General features: G+C 39.5%; 2 protein-coding genes across 2 annotated transcripts in view; one reads left to right on the forward strand and one right to left on the reverse strand.

The window, feature by feature from the left end:
* The window catches only part of LOC101853672 (transcription factor 20), a 112,515-nt gene extending 105,978 nt beyond the window's left edge, over positions 1 to 6,537 (reverse strand). The window contains exon 1 of the mRNA XM_005091236.3: positions 6,430 to 6,537. The gene's annotated coding sequence lies outside the window, so the exon portion shown is untranslated. The remainder of the gene's footprint in view (positions 1 to 6,429) is intronic.
* Positions 6,538 to 7,980: 1,443 nt separating this feature from the next.
* Positions 7,981 to 16,129, forward strand: part of LOC101853906 (translocon-associated protein subunit alpha) — an 18,590-nt gene continuing 10,441 nt past the window's right edge. Inside the window, exons 1-6 of the mRNA XM_005091237.2 lie at positions 7,981 to 8,168; positions 9,779 to 9,906; positions 12,086 to 12,185; positions 12,729 to 12,856; positions 13,982 to 14,113; positions 14,364 to 14,443. Coding sequence (XP_005091294.1) covers positions 8,093 to 8,168; positions 9,779 to 9,906; positions 12,086 to 12,185; positions 12,729 to 12,856; positions 13,982 to 14,113; positions 14,364 to 14,443 — 644 coding nt within the window. The 5' untranslated portion in view covers positions 7,981 to 8,092. The remainder of the gene's footprint in view (positions 8,169 to 9,778; positions 9,907 to 12,085; positions 12,186 to 12,728; positions 12,857 to 13,981; positions 14,114 to 14,363; positions 14,444 to 16,129) is intronic.

The following is a 16,129-nucleotide window of genomic DNA, read 5'->3' on the forward strand; positions in this document are numbered from 1 at the left end:
GGGGTGTTTGTCAGGGGTAATAAGGCTACAATTTGAGTGCAATATTAAATACAAAAGCCTAGGCTAGGCTGTCTTGTCTCCTCATTGTACTTTAAAAGGAAAGGCAACTATTTAACAAGTAGCCCTGCTGTTCACCATGAGATTAAAAGCGTAAAAGGCAATAGCAAAACTGAAAGGAAGAAGACCATATTAGAGCGACCATCACACATCTGCTAATTTCCAGAATGAATTGTTCAATCTGACCAACTAAAGGAACAAGGAGAGGATGAGAAACTATGATAATGATTGTATATAAAAATACAAAGAAGATGAAAAGAGAGAAAAATAAATAAAGGTGAAAAACAATTGTAAGAGTAAAACATGAAAAAAAAATACACATTGAAAAAAAAGACACTCCATCTGTATGTCTGTTTTTATCCATCATTCAAGGCAATAATGACCAGGTCTACTTCAGCTAACTTGGGTGCTGAAAAGGCGAGGGCAGCTTAACGGCAACACTGATGTCAGATCAATTTTAAGTATTAGTGACAGTTTTATTGCAACACAAATTGGTCCCATGGCCTAGAATTAGAGGTGTTATGGTGTTATGGAATTATTACTACAGCGCAACATTCAAGGACAGGAAGTAAGATCGATAAATGTTGATGTGAAAGAAGAAGCACACCACACCAAAGTACCTGCCAACAACCCATTGTCAGATCAATGATAAGGCTAGGGAATAGGCATAAAACTCTTGAACAAAAGTCTGAGCAGGGAAAAAGGGTGAAATCAAAATCATCTTGGGAACTGCTTTTAAAAAAAGGGGGGGGGGGGAGGGGGGTGTCTGATTTTTTAATATGAATATATGCTGTATGTATTGCAGTGTGTCCATACACACAAAAACATCATAGATATAACAAAAATAACTCTCCACAGTACATTACATTTTTTTCTCCAGTCTTATTTCACTGTTATGTCCATAACACACAAAAATATCTACTTATTAAGTGAAAAGCTCAATTGTGTAAACTTAGCAAACAAAGTAAAGCTAGTGAATATTAGTTATGAGACTTGATACTGATGACTGTAACTATGCCATAGACCAACCAAATTAAAAATTTTAACACTAAATCATTTATCATCAAATAAGGTCTATCAGATGAGCATACTTATCACACACTTTTAGCTATTTTTAAGTGTATACGAAAAGCTTTAAGCACAAATCTAACATTGACTTGATCTCTAAATGTTGTGCACTGTATCAAGGAAAATTCTCACCTCGATTGTCATGTGATTCTCAGGCCAAAATCAATTTCCAAAACATTTTGGCTAATTCTTTGATTGACCTATTACCTAAACACACAAGACTCCAAAAATATCCAAAAGGGGCAAATACTTTTCGTGCGCATGTGAAGCAGAAGCGCGGACTCAATGTAATGATATATGCACCAAATGTCGGGAACGAATAAGACTATGATAAGAGGCTTTCTTTTGGTGATAGTCATAGGGACGATTGCTCAGCTATGTGGCTTTCCAAGTGACCACCCCCTACAGTAAATTTACGGAAGACATCAGAAGCGGACATTCTGAGAGACTTTTCTCTTATAATTCGTTGGACAACTACGTTATAAGTTCTTCGAGCGCAGCTGATTTCTCAACTAATGTTTAATCCCAGAGACCTATCTAATGTTCTATAGCATTCAAGCGCGTTGCGCATCATATGCCTCGGTCAAACCAAACATTACACGCAATCACCCAAACACCAGTCAAAAACCTTCTCTCAAAGATGCATTTCCAGTGACCTATCAAAAACATTTCAGACCCCCCCCCCCCCCCCCCCCCAACATCCTCCAGTCCTAGACCTGTGTCCGAAGAAAAAAATAGGTGGGAAACACTGTCTATCACTCTCTTTGTTCTGCGCGAGGGGCAGTCTCACCAAATATCCGGTTGTCTAGACTTGTCTTATGCAAGCTGTGCAGGTTGTAGAGAAAATTGCGTTTTGTCAAGTGTTACTTGTCCGCGTGTTTCACAGATCGAAGCGTGCGTTCAGACTTAAATTTAGAGGGAGTGACAGAGCGTTTGTAGGTCTAAATTATACAGTAAAAAAAACACATCATATGACGAACGCTTGCCTTTGAACGGAGCCTGCTTTTGTACATGCGTTTGGGCGGAGACTAGAGGCCTACAAGTTCGCACCAGTCAGGATCGCAAGATTATGTGAACTCTTCCCCGCCCATTGCACAAGTTGTCTCTACTCTCAAATTTGCGAGACAGACTGAATTTAATTTGTGTGGTTACAACATGATGCGTAAGGACAAAAGCGGGGGAAGAGATGGAAGGCTATAAATTTTAGACAGGTAAAGGGGAGGAGTAGCTGGATAAGGGTAGATCTTGAGACTCAAGATAGGATAATGAGTAAAAATGACAGGCCATAAGTTATATAAACTCACCAAGGGGTCACTTCAGTTCATTTTAGAGTAAAGTGAGACCATTTTACCGGTTGTGAGCCTGAACATGGGTCACTGTGGATTCTTCCCTTGGTGCGTCGGCTAAGATCCCATTTGCTTAAGATTCCACATTTTCCTTGCTCTCGAGCATAGGGATCTAAGGCGAAGACTACTGTATTTTCAAGACATCAGGGAGGCAGCCATTTTAATATAGCCAATGACAGTCCAAAGCTTATGTGAACCACAAACAGTGTGGTAAACCTTCAACTAAATCATTTGTCAGATCAGGTAGGCTGGTTGTCTTTATTTTTCTATGCATTCAGAGTACAGTATTGTCAACAATATCGTTGTAGACTGAACTGTGCTCCGCATTCTCTCATTTTCCCAGCCCACTTTGACAAAAGTTTGGTGACCCCTTCCCTAGACTACTGCTTGAAGAATACATCTTGGTCACTTCAAAAGAAGAGTAGAATAACTTGGCCCTGTGCAAAGCCACCTTCTAACAGAGGGAAACTGTTTTTCAAGCAAAAGAAGAAAAACGACTACCTTCAAGCTAAGACTAAGATTTTTTTAAAAACAATATGCGCATAGCCACAGGCTATTATTTTATATTTAAAGTCAATAAGTTTATGAATAACAAATTTTTTATCTTGATATATCTAGCCTCAATTGTTGATGAAAAATATGATTAAGTTAATACAAATTGAGACAAACTGGTGTGCAAAGTATGGGTGACATAGATTCACCTGTTAAAAATATATTAATTTGAGGATAAATTGTGCCACGAATTCTTTACCACACTATAGATCTACACTCAGCTGTCCACCATCAGCACTTGTACTACATTGCTAGAACCACAGAATGTCAACCAGATCTGGACTTGGGGACTACTTACCCAGTGCGGTCCCCTCTCTTTTGTTTACGTGACGGCCATATTGGATACTGGGGGTGGGGGGGGGAAATCGTGCAAGAGTTATTGGGACGAGGGCTTGAGATGGCCAGATTTTTTAGCATATAATATGGGTAAAAATGATTTTAAATGTGGCTGCAAACTCCTTAGTATAGATGCTACGACACTTCTAATTCCATGTAAGTAGACATCACAGAAAATGTAAGTACGCATTTGGCAATTATTCTACAAAGTTTTTTCGCGTCTTTCGGAAATACTTATCCCGCTCCTTTCATCAGTTTTCATCAGTATTTCACTACGTTCAGTTCAAGTCTGCTCTTACCTAGAGTGTATTTCACCTGTTCTTGGATGTGAATTTCTTTTTTTTGTGATTTTTTGTGGAAACGTGTGCTGAAATAGATTATGTGATGAGCTTTTTTTTTCATGGCATACAATATTTTGTACGAGAGGGCTTCAAGTGAAGAAAAGGCTTTAGAATTTCTACTAAGAAATTTGTTAGCCTGGTCCACGCCTCCAGAAAGCCCTGATGTTCAGTGTGGAAAGTTGATGACTTTAGGGAAGACAGGCAGAGGAGAAGAAAGTTGTTTTTGTTGCCCTTCACATAAAGAACGTAAGGTATTTTTGTGTACAGACACATTTTGGGAGAACAGTCAGCTGTCATACAGAAACATTGTAGAGTTGTTATTTTTCTGGAGCTTCAAAGAACCCGTAGATCATACGACATTACTCACTGGACTTTCCGAAAAAACTGTTGTCCAGTGGTTCGCTTATTTTAGATATGTTTGTTCGAGGCGGCTAGTTGAAAACAATTATCAGATAGGTGGTCCAGGTCATGAAGTTGAAATAGATGAAACTTTAGAAGTCAGGAGAAAATACAACAAAGGGAGGGTAGTAGAACAGAGGTGGGTTTTTGGTGGGGTGGATAGGGCAACAAACAAAGGATTTTTTAAAATTGTTCCAGACAGAACTGCTGCAACTCTTTTAAACATTATCCAGAACCGCATTGCACCCGCTAACTCTATAATCCATAGTGATGACTTTGCTGCGTACAACAATATAGTTAATATTCCAGTGAACCCCCCCATATATGCGCATCTGACCGTAATTCATGAACAGAATTTCGTTGACCTAGTGACAGTTGCATGCACTAACCGAGTTGAGGGTTATTGGAAAAACGTAAAAATAAGATTCAAGTGCATGCAAGGAGTACACAACTCCAGGCTTGCCTCGCACTTGGATGAGTTCATGTGGCAAGAGCTGCACGGAAAAGACCCGACAAGTGCCTTCAACAACTTTATTGACCGCTGGTCTCAGTGGCATCCTGCACCATAGTGATAAGTTGATATATATGCCATTTAAATGTTGTTTTAAATATCTAGTCTAGCCTACTAATTCTATCTAAATAGCAGCACCACCTTTTTTTTGGTAGTTTGGGTTTTGGCTCATTTTAGACTCAGCCAAACCGCCCTCCCCAAACCAAGATCTCACATGATTCGCCAAGTCTCGTTTCAAATCGGTAAGCTATCCAATATGGCTGCCAAGTAAACTAAAGAGACGGGACCGCACTGGGTAAGTACAGTGGGTGTCGCATTCAACGAGGTTGCTGAGACCGGCTTGTTGTCCTCGTTGGATCCGACCTCTCGTTGAACGTGACAGAGGCTATCTAAAGCAAAGAAAAGAGACAATTTATTATATCACAGGATGTACCAATACCAGTAATTAAAACAGTTGTTACCCCTGATGACGAAAATCTCAAACAGCATCAGTGTACGCATTAAAGCTGTGTTCTGACCGTCATTTCTGCATTTTTTAAAAAAAATTGTTCCTGAATACTTTTCTTGTGTAAACGCACCCTCTCACATCTAGGCTTAGATCTACATAAAGTAAAGGCGGGAGCTTGGCTTTTCCGATCAGGGGAAGAAAATAACATTGAAATAAATGAGAGTCTCAATTTGGACCTAGACCTTGAGGCTACCCATCTAGAGTTCATCCAGTTTCACACAGCCCGCATCGCGTTCCCACCCACCCCTACCGTAGGCTAACCCTCGCCCATCCTCTTTGCTTTGGGGCCCATATTAGGAGGCACACAAGATCTAGCCATACGATGTGTTAGTGTTTGGAGGAATCGATGATGGGCCTTGTGCTTCACGTGGGATGGAGGAAAAGGAGAAAAATTCTTCGCTTTTGGGGCCGGTAATAGCTTTTATATTTGGTTATCGCAACCTCATTGAAAGCGACTTCAGTCTGTTTGCAACCCCATTGGAGCCGACGTACATTTACAAAGAGATATAGAGGAAAAGATCGGGGATTGAGGATTGCCTCGTTGGAGCCGACTTCTCGTTGAATGCGACAACCACACTGTAGTACCCTGGACTTGGTTTCATCCTCCTATGGATCTAGATCTAGATCTAATCGCTTTATTTATCCTTGTGAGCCTTGTCGGTGATCTTGTAGTTTCATTCATTAAAGTCCACGATCCATTTGTTTACATCCAGAGAAGAAATCCAGAAGTCTTGATGACCAAATATATAGGCAACACAAAGAACAGGGATGCAACCTAACTGCAAAACTCCCTGAACCCCCCCTCCATATTTTTATTAGGTCAGGGGCTTGCCCCCTGAGACCCCCCTACTCTTCACTTTAACGAACAAAACTGCAAAATCACGAAACTACAAAATTACCGCCTTGTCTTTCTAGCAGCAGGACCTTTTCTATCAGCCTGAAAGTGAATGGAATTCTAGATTAGATTTCTAAGTGTAACAGTAAGGCAAGGTAAGGCAATTGTTATTGAATTATTGCTAGACTAGATCTATACACTAGATTTTAGATCTAGATTAGATTCTAGATATCTAGAATCTAGATATCTAGGCTCTAGATTAGATCTTATGTCTTATAATGTTAGTAGAAATTACCTAGAATCTAAGACTAAGACTACTATAGAGGCTAGATCTAGAGACCTCCTAAGGACTCTTGATCAAGCGGTATTAACTTTGTAACTATTGTCACAGATTAGTAATGCATTGCCATGTCTTGTGTGGCGAGTGACCTGTTACACATATGCAGGGTGCAGCACTCCAGTCGTGCAGAACTTACCACAATGGGGGGGAAATGCAACGGGTAAAATTGGTCTTTATGGTGGCCGGGAAGTAGTCTGCAAGTTGCGGGATAACATCTTCTCCCGGAGTGAGTGAAAGAAAGCACTGTAGTACAGAAATTTCCATTGGTCGCTGTGGCTCGAGTCAACCAATCAAAACACAGTTTTCTTCATACTTTGGCTACAGATCCGGTACCAATTCTTGTTCCGTTATTCGTAGAGGTGTGCGAGTCCAGCATATTAAGATTCGAGTCCACACTCGAGTATCTGCTCTGGACTCGAGTAATTACTCGAGTAATTACTCGAGTCCCACGGCTCTAAAGACTCGAGTAATTACTCGAGTAATAGTATCCCAAAAGGGAATTTTAGTGGGTTTCAAAAAAAGTTTTGTTGAATATCGGACAGAAAATAGAGTGCCTTCCTTGGAGGGAGCTTGAGTAGGCTTATGGCAATTCTAGACACATGCTGTTTATACCTTATTTATTTTATTTTATCTTAGGAAGAGGCTATTCTCACCCCAGGTGAGAATAAAAATGTGATCGACCTCTCACCCCGGGTGAGACTTGCCAGCGTTGGCTATTCTCACCCGGTGTGAAACAAAACCGGTTTTTCCTAATTTCTGAATACTTCCTATCGGGGAGGATGATTAAATAGACAAACCCCTTCTTTAAAAAAATGATATTATAACACAAAAGTAAAACTAATTTGACGGTCTACAAAGATGCTACTGCTATTTCACTTTTAGAATAGAGCCGAACTACCCTAATCGGCATTTTGTTTTGCCCAGAAATTCTCGCAATATCTAGGCTACTCCGCTCTCTCTCTCTCTCTCTCTCTCTCTCTCTCTCTCTCTCTCTTTCAATGCCCGCAGATAAAATTGCATGTTTTTAACACTAGAGAACTGGAACGTTTGTTTACACCACAGAATTCAATTTTTTAAAAGTGTAGACCTAGAATTCTGTGGTTTACACTGGGTATCACGGTAAACGCACACCGGAAGAGAATAGCCAAAAGGCTCGCTCTCTCACTCCAGGTGAGTGAGAAGCTTACAACTGTATAACAACTAAGCTAGAATAGAGGTGGTCTTTATCTTATCTTTTCTTTTCTTTAAAAAAAAAAAAAAAAATTCTCTATTACAACAGTAAGAATAAAATGTACACGGATGGTAAACCTCAGACAGTGGACTTCATAAAGAAAAGAAGTTTGATTGGTCATCGTGGGTTTTTAACAGTGGTTTCCTTTTTGCTTTTTTCTGGGGGGGGGGTTCGTTTTTTTCCTTTGAGGGAAGGGATTTTTTTGTTTTTGTTGTTTCTTTTCCTTCAGTTTAAAAAATTGCTTATTAGAATGTTTCTTTTATCTATTCTTAACTTTAAAAAAAAACAAATTTTTCTCCTTTTTTCTGTTTTTTCCCCCTACAGACTCGAGTCTGGACTCGAGTCCAGACTCGAGTCCTTACTCGAGTAATTTACTTGTGACTCGAGTCTGGACTCGCTGCATGTATTACTCGAGTACTCGAGTCTGGACTCGTTACTCGCACACCTCTAGTTATTCGGCTTTATGCTACTTCCGCTTGCGGTTGTGATTTGTGTTTGCACCTTGATTCAACAGGCAAGCCGGTTGTTTCTATCAATAAACATCTAGAAATTTATTTCTTCGCTGAAAATGGGAAAGTTTTGGGGAAAGCTGCTATTCTTAGTCCTCCTTCTCATGCCGACGACGTTGATGCTTGTAGAACAAGGTAATAACTGTTATGTTTATGAACAGCTTGTTTGGGTCAACTATCTACGTGGCAAATATACCTATGTAGGCCAACTCATTTCATGATCTTAATATCACTCCCTTTTGATATTATTCTAAATTTATAATGTCTCTACGCTTGCAAATTGTAAATACTACCTGCTGCATATTAGCAGTGAGTCTTGGGACCCCTCTACACTTTGTAAATTGTCCTGGGAAGTAATATTTGGACTTGGGAGCTTGTCGAAAGTTTCATTATTGCAACGATTGACTGATTCTGATGTATTGTTCTTGCAAGCTGTGGATACTTAGGCCCTAACTAACGCCCTAACCCTCGGCCTGCGGGGGCCGGGTTTATGTCGCCCGATAAGCGTATTTCAAATCAAAACGAAGTGTATTCAGACTCGGTAACTGGGAACAAAGTCACAAAGTATACAGACCCGGTAGGGGAACTCTTTTGTGATTTCGGAGGGTTTCAGCGCCCAGACCCGGTAATGTATGTGTGTGTGTGTGTGTGTGAGTGAGTTAAAGAGAGAGAGAGAGAGAGCGCAGGGGGAAGTGCTAGCAAAAAGTATATAATATGACATGTCTGCCAGTTGGCAGGAAGGAACGAAAGACAGAGACAAACAAAGAAAAAAAGAATACGAGCGATACAGAGAGAGAGAGAGACTGCTCGATTGAAATTATGACATTGTTCTTTTCTTCAAATTGTGATTCCTCCAACTCCAAAACAGGGGAAAAACGATCGTTCATCGAAAAGACATCCGCAATCTTCATTTAGTTTTAGATCTAGAATCTAGATCTAGATCTAGAATCTAGATCTAGGTCTACAGTCTAGATCTAGATCTAGGCTAGCCTCGAAACTAGATCAATGATTTATATCTGTCTGTCTAGATCTAGACCTAGGCCATAGATCTAGAAGAACCTAGTTCTACCCTGAGCCAAGAGGGTGCTGAAAGTTTCCGAAATCACAAAAGAGTTCCCCTACCGGGTCTGTATACTTTGTGACTTTATTCCCGGTTACCGGGTCTGTATACAGTACTCCCATTTCAAAACCTCGCCTGCATTCTGGTCCCACGTCTAGCCCCTTGCTCAGCGCTCGTGCGCCGAGCATCATATCCCCTTCAATTCGGGTCCAAAGAGTAAGACGTGCTACTAATGTTTCTTTCTGCAATCTCGTTGAAAACATTGGTTATTCTTTGAAATATATTGTGAATTTTTGCACAATTCTACTGTGCATAAACGAGAAATGTCCCCCCTTTGGGAATGGCCTAAAGACACTTCAGTCAGTGGCACCGCCTGGGGTGAGGGGGGGGGGGGGGGGGGTCCATACACTACTTTGTATAGATCTAGAATCTAGATCAAGTAAATCTGTCAAAATAATTTTTTGAGAAATACTGAAAGTTTCAAAGAGATCTTCGTACTAGATCTAGAAGTATTCTAAAATGTAAAGAATACAAATCTGGAGGTTTAAAATGACCCCATGGCATACGGATATATGGTTAAAGTAATGCTAACTTGAATTGTTGTGTGTCAAAGACTTGCAAAGAGTACTAACCATGACTGGCTAAGAAGTTACACAGTTATTTTCAATTTTGTCATGTTTCTCAGGCAAAGGAAGCAATGTAGCTTTTGCTCAAGATTCCATGGAAGGTGAAGATGATGAGGCAACAGTTGAGACGGAGACTGCTGGAGATGAAGAAAGTCCAGAAGATGTTGAAGGATCGGTAACTGGAAAGGTACTAATTTGCTATTAATAATTTGGAAGTGATTATTTCTCCGAACGCTCAGGGAAATAAAGTTGACCTTTATTTCTCCAAACGGTTTCCGTTCTCAAAGTTTTTCAGTTATTTGCAAGATTTAGGCGTCATCATTCATTCTGCCGTTCTTCAAGGACTGAAGAAGCATTTTTTGCATCATATTCAAGTTCTAGAGTTACAGATTTTTTTGATGTCTGAATATTAAGATACTTCAATTGTGGTTGGAGCAACGTTCCCGGACTATACTTCATTTGAAAAGGTACTGCGAGAAAACAAGACTGCCCGACTTTTGCAGTAACCTATTTTGCATTTAGTCAACCCTAAAGCATAAAGTAAAATCTTTCATATAAACAACACACAAAAAACACGCCCCTTTCGCATGTTATATATATAAATTCTCTCTCTCGTTCGTGTGCACGCTTCCCGAGCGTTCGGAGAAATAGAGCCGGCCTAATAATATTATGATGGTAAACTTAAATCATCGGTTACGGCTTTTGCCTTTTATGTCTCGTTTTAAATCCGTAACTCCCTTTGGGCGTGATAAATGCCCTGTATGAGTGTTTTCACTATTAGTACAATATGGGCAGGTTATTTATAATTTATCTCGCTATAGTTCTGTGATTGGCCCAAATGTAGATTACCTATTTTCGTCATCTTCCGGGGTTTCCTCCAACTTGTGGGTTTCCCTCACCAGTAACTGTTGACTAGATCTCGCCGTATTTGTTTTGTTTTTTGGGGAGTTTTTTTGTTTTTTGCTGTTGGGTTTTTGTTTTTAAATTTGTGTTATATTTTATAAACAATCTTAGCAATCCTTGTTCCATAAATTTACCTTCTCACCTTCTCCTCAAAGTTGTACACACACACACAGCGTGTGCACACAATTCGACAAATGCGCGCGCTCACATCCCAAGTTGTCGGCTGAAACTTAGTGTCGTAGCCCATGGCGCAGGCCCGCCATGGTGAGATGTAGTCAACTGGCGAGGGAAGCCCCAGGAGATGGCGGAAATACGACATCTATATATTTGGCCAATCACTGAGGTGTGCTAGGTGCTCGCTGTAGCTTCATGTGTCGTGACTGTAGGTTTGTAGTCAATACTCTTGAATTTCATCGAATAAAAAAAATAATGTAACTGCTCCAGTAAATTAAACTTATAATATTACGGTAAAAAACGAATTGATCTTTCAATGCATCTTTATTTGACCAGGATCACTTCAAGGCCGAAGTATCTTTTTTTATTTTAAAAGTTTTCGGGGATTGATCCACAAAGTTTCTTTCAATCAACTCTATTGTGCCCTCTGATTTTAAAGAAATTAAGAGAACATCTTCCAGTGGATCGATTTTGTTTTAATAAAGAGTAAGGAGAAAGCTTGATTCCTTGTCTACCCAATAAATATGATATTGACCCTTAAATATCTAGTATAGCAGGAAAAAAATATTATGAAGACTTCCAAATATACCTGGGACTGGGGCTCTTGTTCTGTCAGCACCTTTAGTGGACTACCAATGGCAGGGGGGGAATTCAGTAACGAGCGACCAGAATGGAATAGAGGTTAGGGGTAAGGTTAGGGTTAGAATGTCTCTTCTATTGTTGTTTTTTGGGGGGTGGCTCGTTTCGGAAGTCCTTCCGATGGCAGCATCTCTAGTTGTCTAGTTGATTAATAACAGCTAAAGTGCTGTTGCTTCATGCCGGCTTTTCCACTTTTTAGTTAAAAATTAACCCCATGTGGTTATTGTGTATACTTATTGGGAAATGAGTGATCAGTCCATGCGTGCAACATCGTACCATTTGGGTGACGGCTTTTACACTGAAGAACTTGTTGAAATGTTGTAGATGTTTTAATACGATTAAAATGGATTTGCTCAAGTTTTGGCTAAATCAAGTACTTAATGCACATTGCGCCCTGTAATTCCTTGGAGAGGATGAAATTATTTTATCTTGTGAAATGGGACTGGAAGTTTTGATTTTACAATATTACTTGATTGAATACTTTGTTCCGTGGGTGGTGGGGTTTTTTTTGTGGGTTTTTTAAAGTAATTATTGTCATTGTCTTCTTACGCTACAGCTCCTTCCTGTAATGTGATTTTTTCTCTACCATGTAGACTTTTAAAATATTGTCTTTGGTGGTAATAGATGTATTCCTTCATGTCTTTTACAAGGATGCTGAAGAAGCTGCTGAGGAAGAGGAAACGGAAACTCTAAAGCCTTCCCCAGATGCAGATACATTTGTCCTTTTCACAAAGCCAGCCAATCCTCTTGGTAAGAAAAGTGCTAAGTACTTATGGTAACCGAGTTTTTGTTGTTAATAACAATATACAATAATTGGTTTTGTCATGTCTTACAGCGTTTATATATTAACTTATAAGTAGAGCTGTGTTTTCGTTTAGAGGTATGTGTTGGACATTGGATGAGTGTTTCTAAGCTGAAGATGTTTTTTATTGAGACAACCTGAATTGTCAAAGGTGTTCGGTAAACATAGTCTCTGATTATTTCTCATGGTTAAGTTTCAGGATGTTCTTTTTATTTCCTTGGAATAAATTGTAGACTGAAGATTTCATTGTTCACCTATTTTCTGTTCGGTTGTTCTACAATTGTGGGGTCCCATGCCGATTCCCAAATTGTCCACTGACTGCTTTCTAAAATCAGATATTTTGGGCATGAGAGGTAGACCCAGTTTCTGTTGGCAAATAGATATCATGGCACCAAAGTTTTTTGGTAGATAATTGCTTTATGACTTTCTGTCTCACCCCCGGTTAACACACACACACACACACACACCCTTTTTCTTCTTTTTTTTGACAGAATTGCCTGCTGGTAAACAAGTGCGCATCTTGGTTGGTTTCACTAACAAGGGCAAACTGGACTTCTTGGTGGACAGCATGGAGGCTTCTTTCAGATACCCCCAGGACTACAGTTTCTTCTTGCAGAATGTAAGTGATTAAGAGGGAATAGTTACTTATTTCAACATAATTAGGAGGATATAAATTGTGCGTGTAGGAATGTCCCTCGTGCTCAACTTCCTCAATTCTGATTAAACTGTTATTTGCCTTCTCTCTCCGAGAATTTTTTTTGGTTTTTTTTTTTTTTTTAATAGCAGATTTGCTTTGCATGGGTAATTATAGGTTTAGGCAAGGTTTAACTTAGTTGTTAAACATTTCAAGTAAATTGTAAAGCTGGTTTCAGCAAAAGTTTGCAACTCACCAAGGTCATATAAGTGCAGAAGATTAACTCATTCGCTATGCTGAGCCGTAGGGGGCGGCGCGGCTGAAGTGCCGTCAGTACACTAAGCTGCCCCCCGGCTGCTCGAGAACCGATCTTCAATTTTAGCTTAGATTCTATTCCAATCCACATATCCATGTTAAAATAAAGGTCATAATGTTGACTTTCGGGTCAAGCGTTTCCACCGAAAAATCGGAAGTTTTGATTCAGTTTTTAAACACAATTTTGAAGTTTATGCCACTTTGTTTTATCGCGATGCTCAAATTATAGCCCAGACCCCAGTCTTACTACTTTTACACAACAAAATATAGCATTATTTTTCATACTAAAAGAATGTAGGACTCTTCTTTAGAATATTGATACATTTGGGCTCTAATTGCCATTGCTCTGTTACTGAGAAATCAATATTTTTCAATGCTAGATCTAGATTTAAATTGTCAAATTATTATTTTTTTCCCAAAATTCACTATTTTTTGTGAAATTACACCCCAAAAAGTACCACTCAATATCTGCAGACATGCAACATGTCGGGCCCTGCTAACAAACTTCTTTTTCTTGTGGTGAAATTAATTTATGATGTCTCTTGGGGAATGTGGATTACATTGTTTTCTGATTCAAATGTACTTAATTTTATCAACATTTTAAAAAAAAACAAATTCTGATAGTATGGTCTTCACAGACTTTGACAAAACATTTTTTTTAGATGAATGCTGTAGCTAAATCAATTATATTTTCCCATTTTTATAAAATATTACTTACTGATGACTTTGAAAGTGTAGTGTGTGTCTTGCTTTTTGTGTCGTTTTCTTGTTCTTCATATCATTGTTCTTTTTCAGTTCACCACCATGTCTTTTGGCACTGTGGTTGAGCCAAGACGCCAGGCAACCTTTGAGTATGGATTTGTCCCAAATGAAGCTTTCAGCTCCAGGCCTTTTGGTTTGTCTGTGACGATCAACTACAGAGATTCTGTAAGTCATAGTTCTCAAAAAGTTCCTAAATTTATCAATTTACTTCAGGTAATGTGGGTAACACTTACTGTTATATTTGTTTAATCACTAATTTTATGTTCTGGTTGAATTCTTTATTGTTGTGCACTTCGGGGCTTTTAGAATAATGAACTAATGCAAATTATTGTTAGTAATGAACTATTGTTATGTTGAAATCTGTGCACATCAAAGTTGAAATTGTTTTTGAAAAATCTTTTCCTTTTCCATCCAGGAGGGCACCATTTTCCAGAATGCTGTTTTCAATGAGACGATCCAAGTTATTGAACCGGATGAGGGATTGGATGGGGAAACGTGAGTGTTTAATTCAATACCGTTTTAGTGTAAAGTATTGCTGTTTTCCCACTTGATGTGACCTACAAATCCTGGCATGATCGCTACAAACTCTGAAACAGGGCATGGGCTCATCCCATTTGTCTCTCCATTCCTTTTAATGTGTATTTTATGTGATGATGGACAATGGTCTTAAACACTGAATAAAAACAACTGCATTATTCAGGGGGCGGTGGCATATCGACGAAAAAATAAACCAATTCCGAGTTACAACTGAAGTGGGGGGGGGGGGGGATATTTTTGTTAGCGCAGAAAGACTTGAGGCTTTGCAGCTGTATGGTATAGTACTGTGTAATTTATTGATTTCATTTTTATTTTGCAGGTAGATAAATGGTTGGTTGCATTTTCATAATGCCAACCAACAACTCTTACTTGCAACATTAATATTGGATGCTAGTTTGACCCGTGTTTGTATGCTGTACAAATACAGGATAAATGTCATCCCACATACAATTTATGTAGTGTTTTTATAGCATTTAAAATTTAAATAAGTACAGTTGAACCTATTAAGTTGGAAGTTTGGACCCTGTGATGGTGGAATTTTCCCCTTCACGCCTTGATAAATTCCTAACAAATCTAAGACGGAAACCTTTTCTACCCGCAAATGGGCAAAGAAATTCTTTCCCTTCTGGGGGTTTTGACCTGTCGCAGGCAACAATACTTTGTCCGCTCAGCCCTGATTCAAAAGAAAAGTCCCAACTAAGATTAATTCAGCTGGCTCTCTATGACATGGCTGCCTGGAAAGGAACAGGGGAAGAGATGCGGACTGTGAGTAGCTGTTGTTCCACCCATATGAGCCCTGAGCGATGCAGGTGGTCATGGTAGTTTAGATGTGAAAACTGACTGCTGCTTGTCTTCAAGGTGCGCTGGCACTGAAACTTTCCCGATAGCCAGAGGTATGAAATTTGACCTTTGTTTGCCACCCTGAGCATATGGCCAATGGCCAGCCTAGGACAAAGTTCTTTGAAGTATTGTTACTTGTACACACTAGTCATGGCTTTCTACCTTTTTTATTAGAGCTCGTTATATATGATTAAAAGACTTGTGGCTTTTGTTATAATTGATTTTATCGGGGAGTTATAGCGCAGCAAACAGAGGAGGGGTGGCATTAGTGGAATGTGTTTTATTACATCCGTGATTGGGGCAAAACATGGGAGCAAAGGATATATTAACACCAGGTCTGGAAAAAGTCTGGAATTTTGAGATAGGTCAGGAAAAAGTCGGGAATTTTGTGATGGGTCGGTAAGTCGGGAAAGGATAGGGCCTGCGTAATGTGTAGCTATCTAGACTGTATGGCTGATGAATCCTGAAGAGGAAACATAATTGAACCGCTATGGCGGAAGTGTATGTGTGACACCGAGGCTCGATCAGGAAGAATCAAGATCTGCTTTCGTTACCACCCAGAAATTTTCCGGTAATAGTCTGATAGATAACGCAAAATTTGTAACATGCAGGTTGTGCATTACGAACGCTTTGTCGCCTTGAAAATAAATCAATATTAAAAGTTTGTCCTCTGCTGTCACTTGTGGAAAAAAAAAAGAAAAGAAAGTTATACAAGCGTTTTGTCAGGTTCGCCCTTGTGACTGGTCAATGAACCTGTGAGTACCGGCGGTCTGAGCGCTGTGAAGTATAGGACTCCGGAATTGG

This window comes from Aplysia californica, unplaced genomic scaffold, assembly GCF_000002075.1.
Source record: "Aplysia californica isolate F4 #8 unplaced genomic scaffold, AplCal3.0 scaffold00027, whole genome shotgun sequence".
In the NCBI taxonomy this organism is placed as follows: Eukaryota; Metazoa; Mollusca; class Gastropoda; order Aplysiida; family Aplysiidae; genus Aplysia; species Aplysia californica.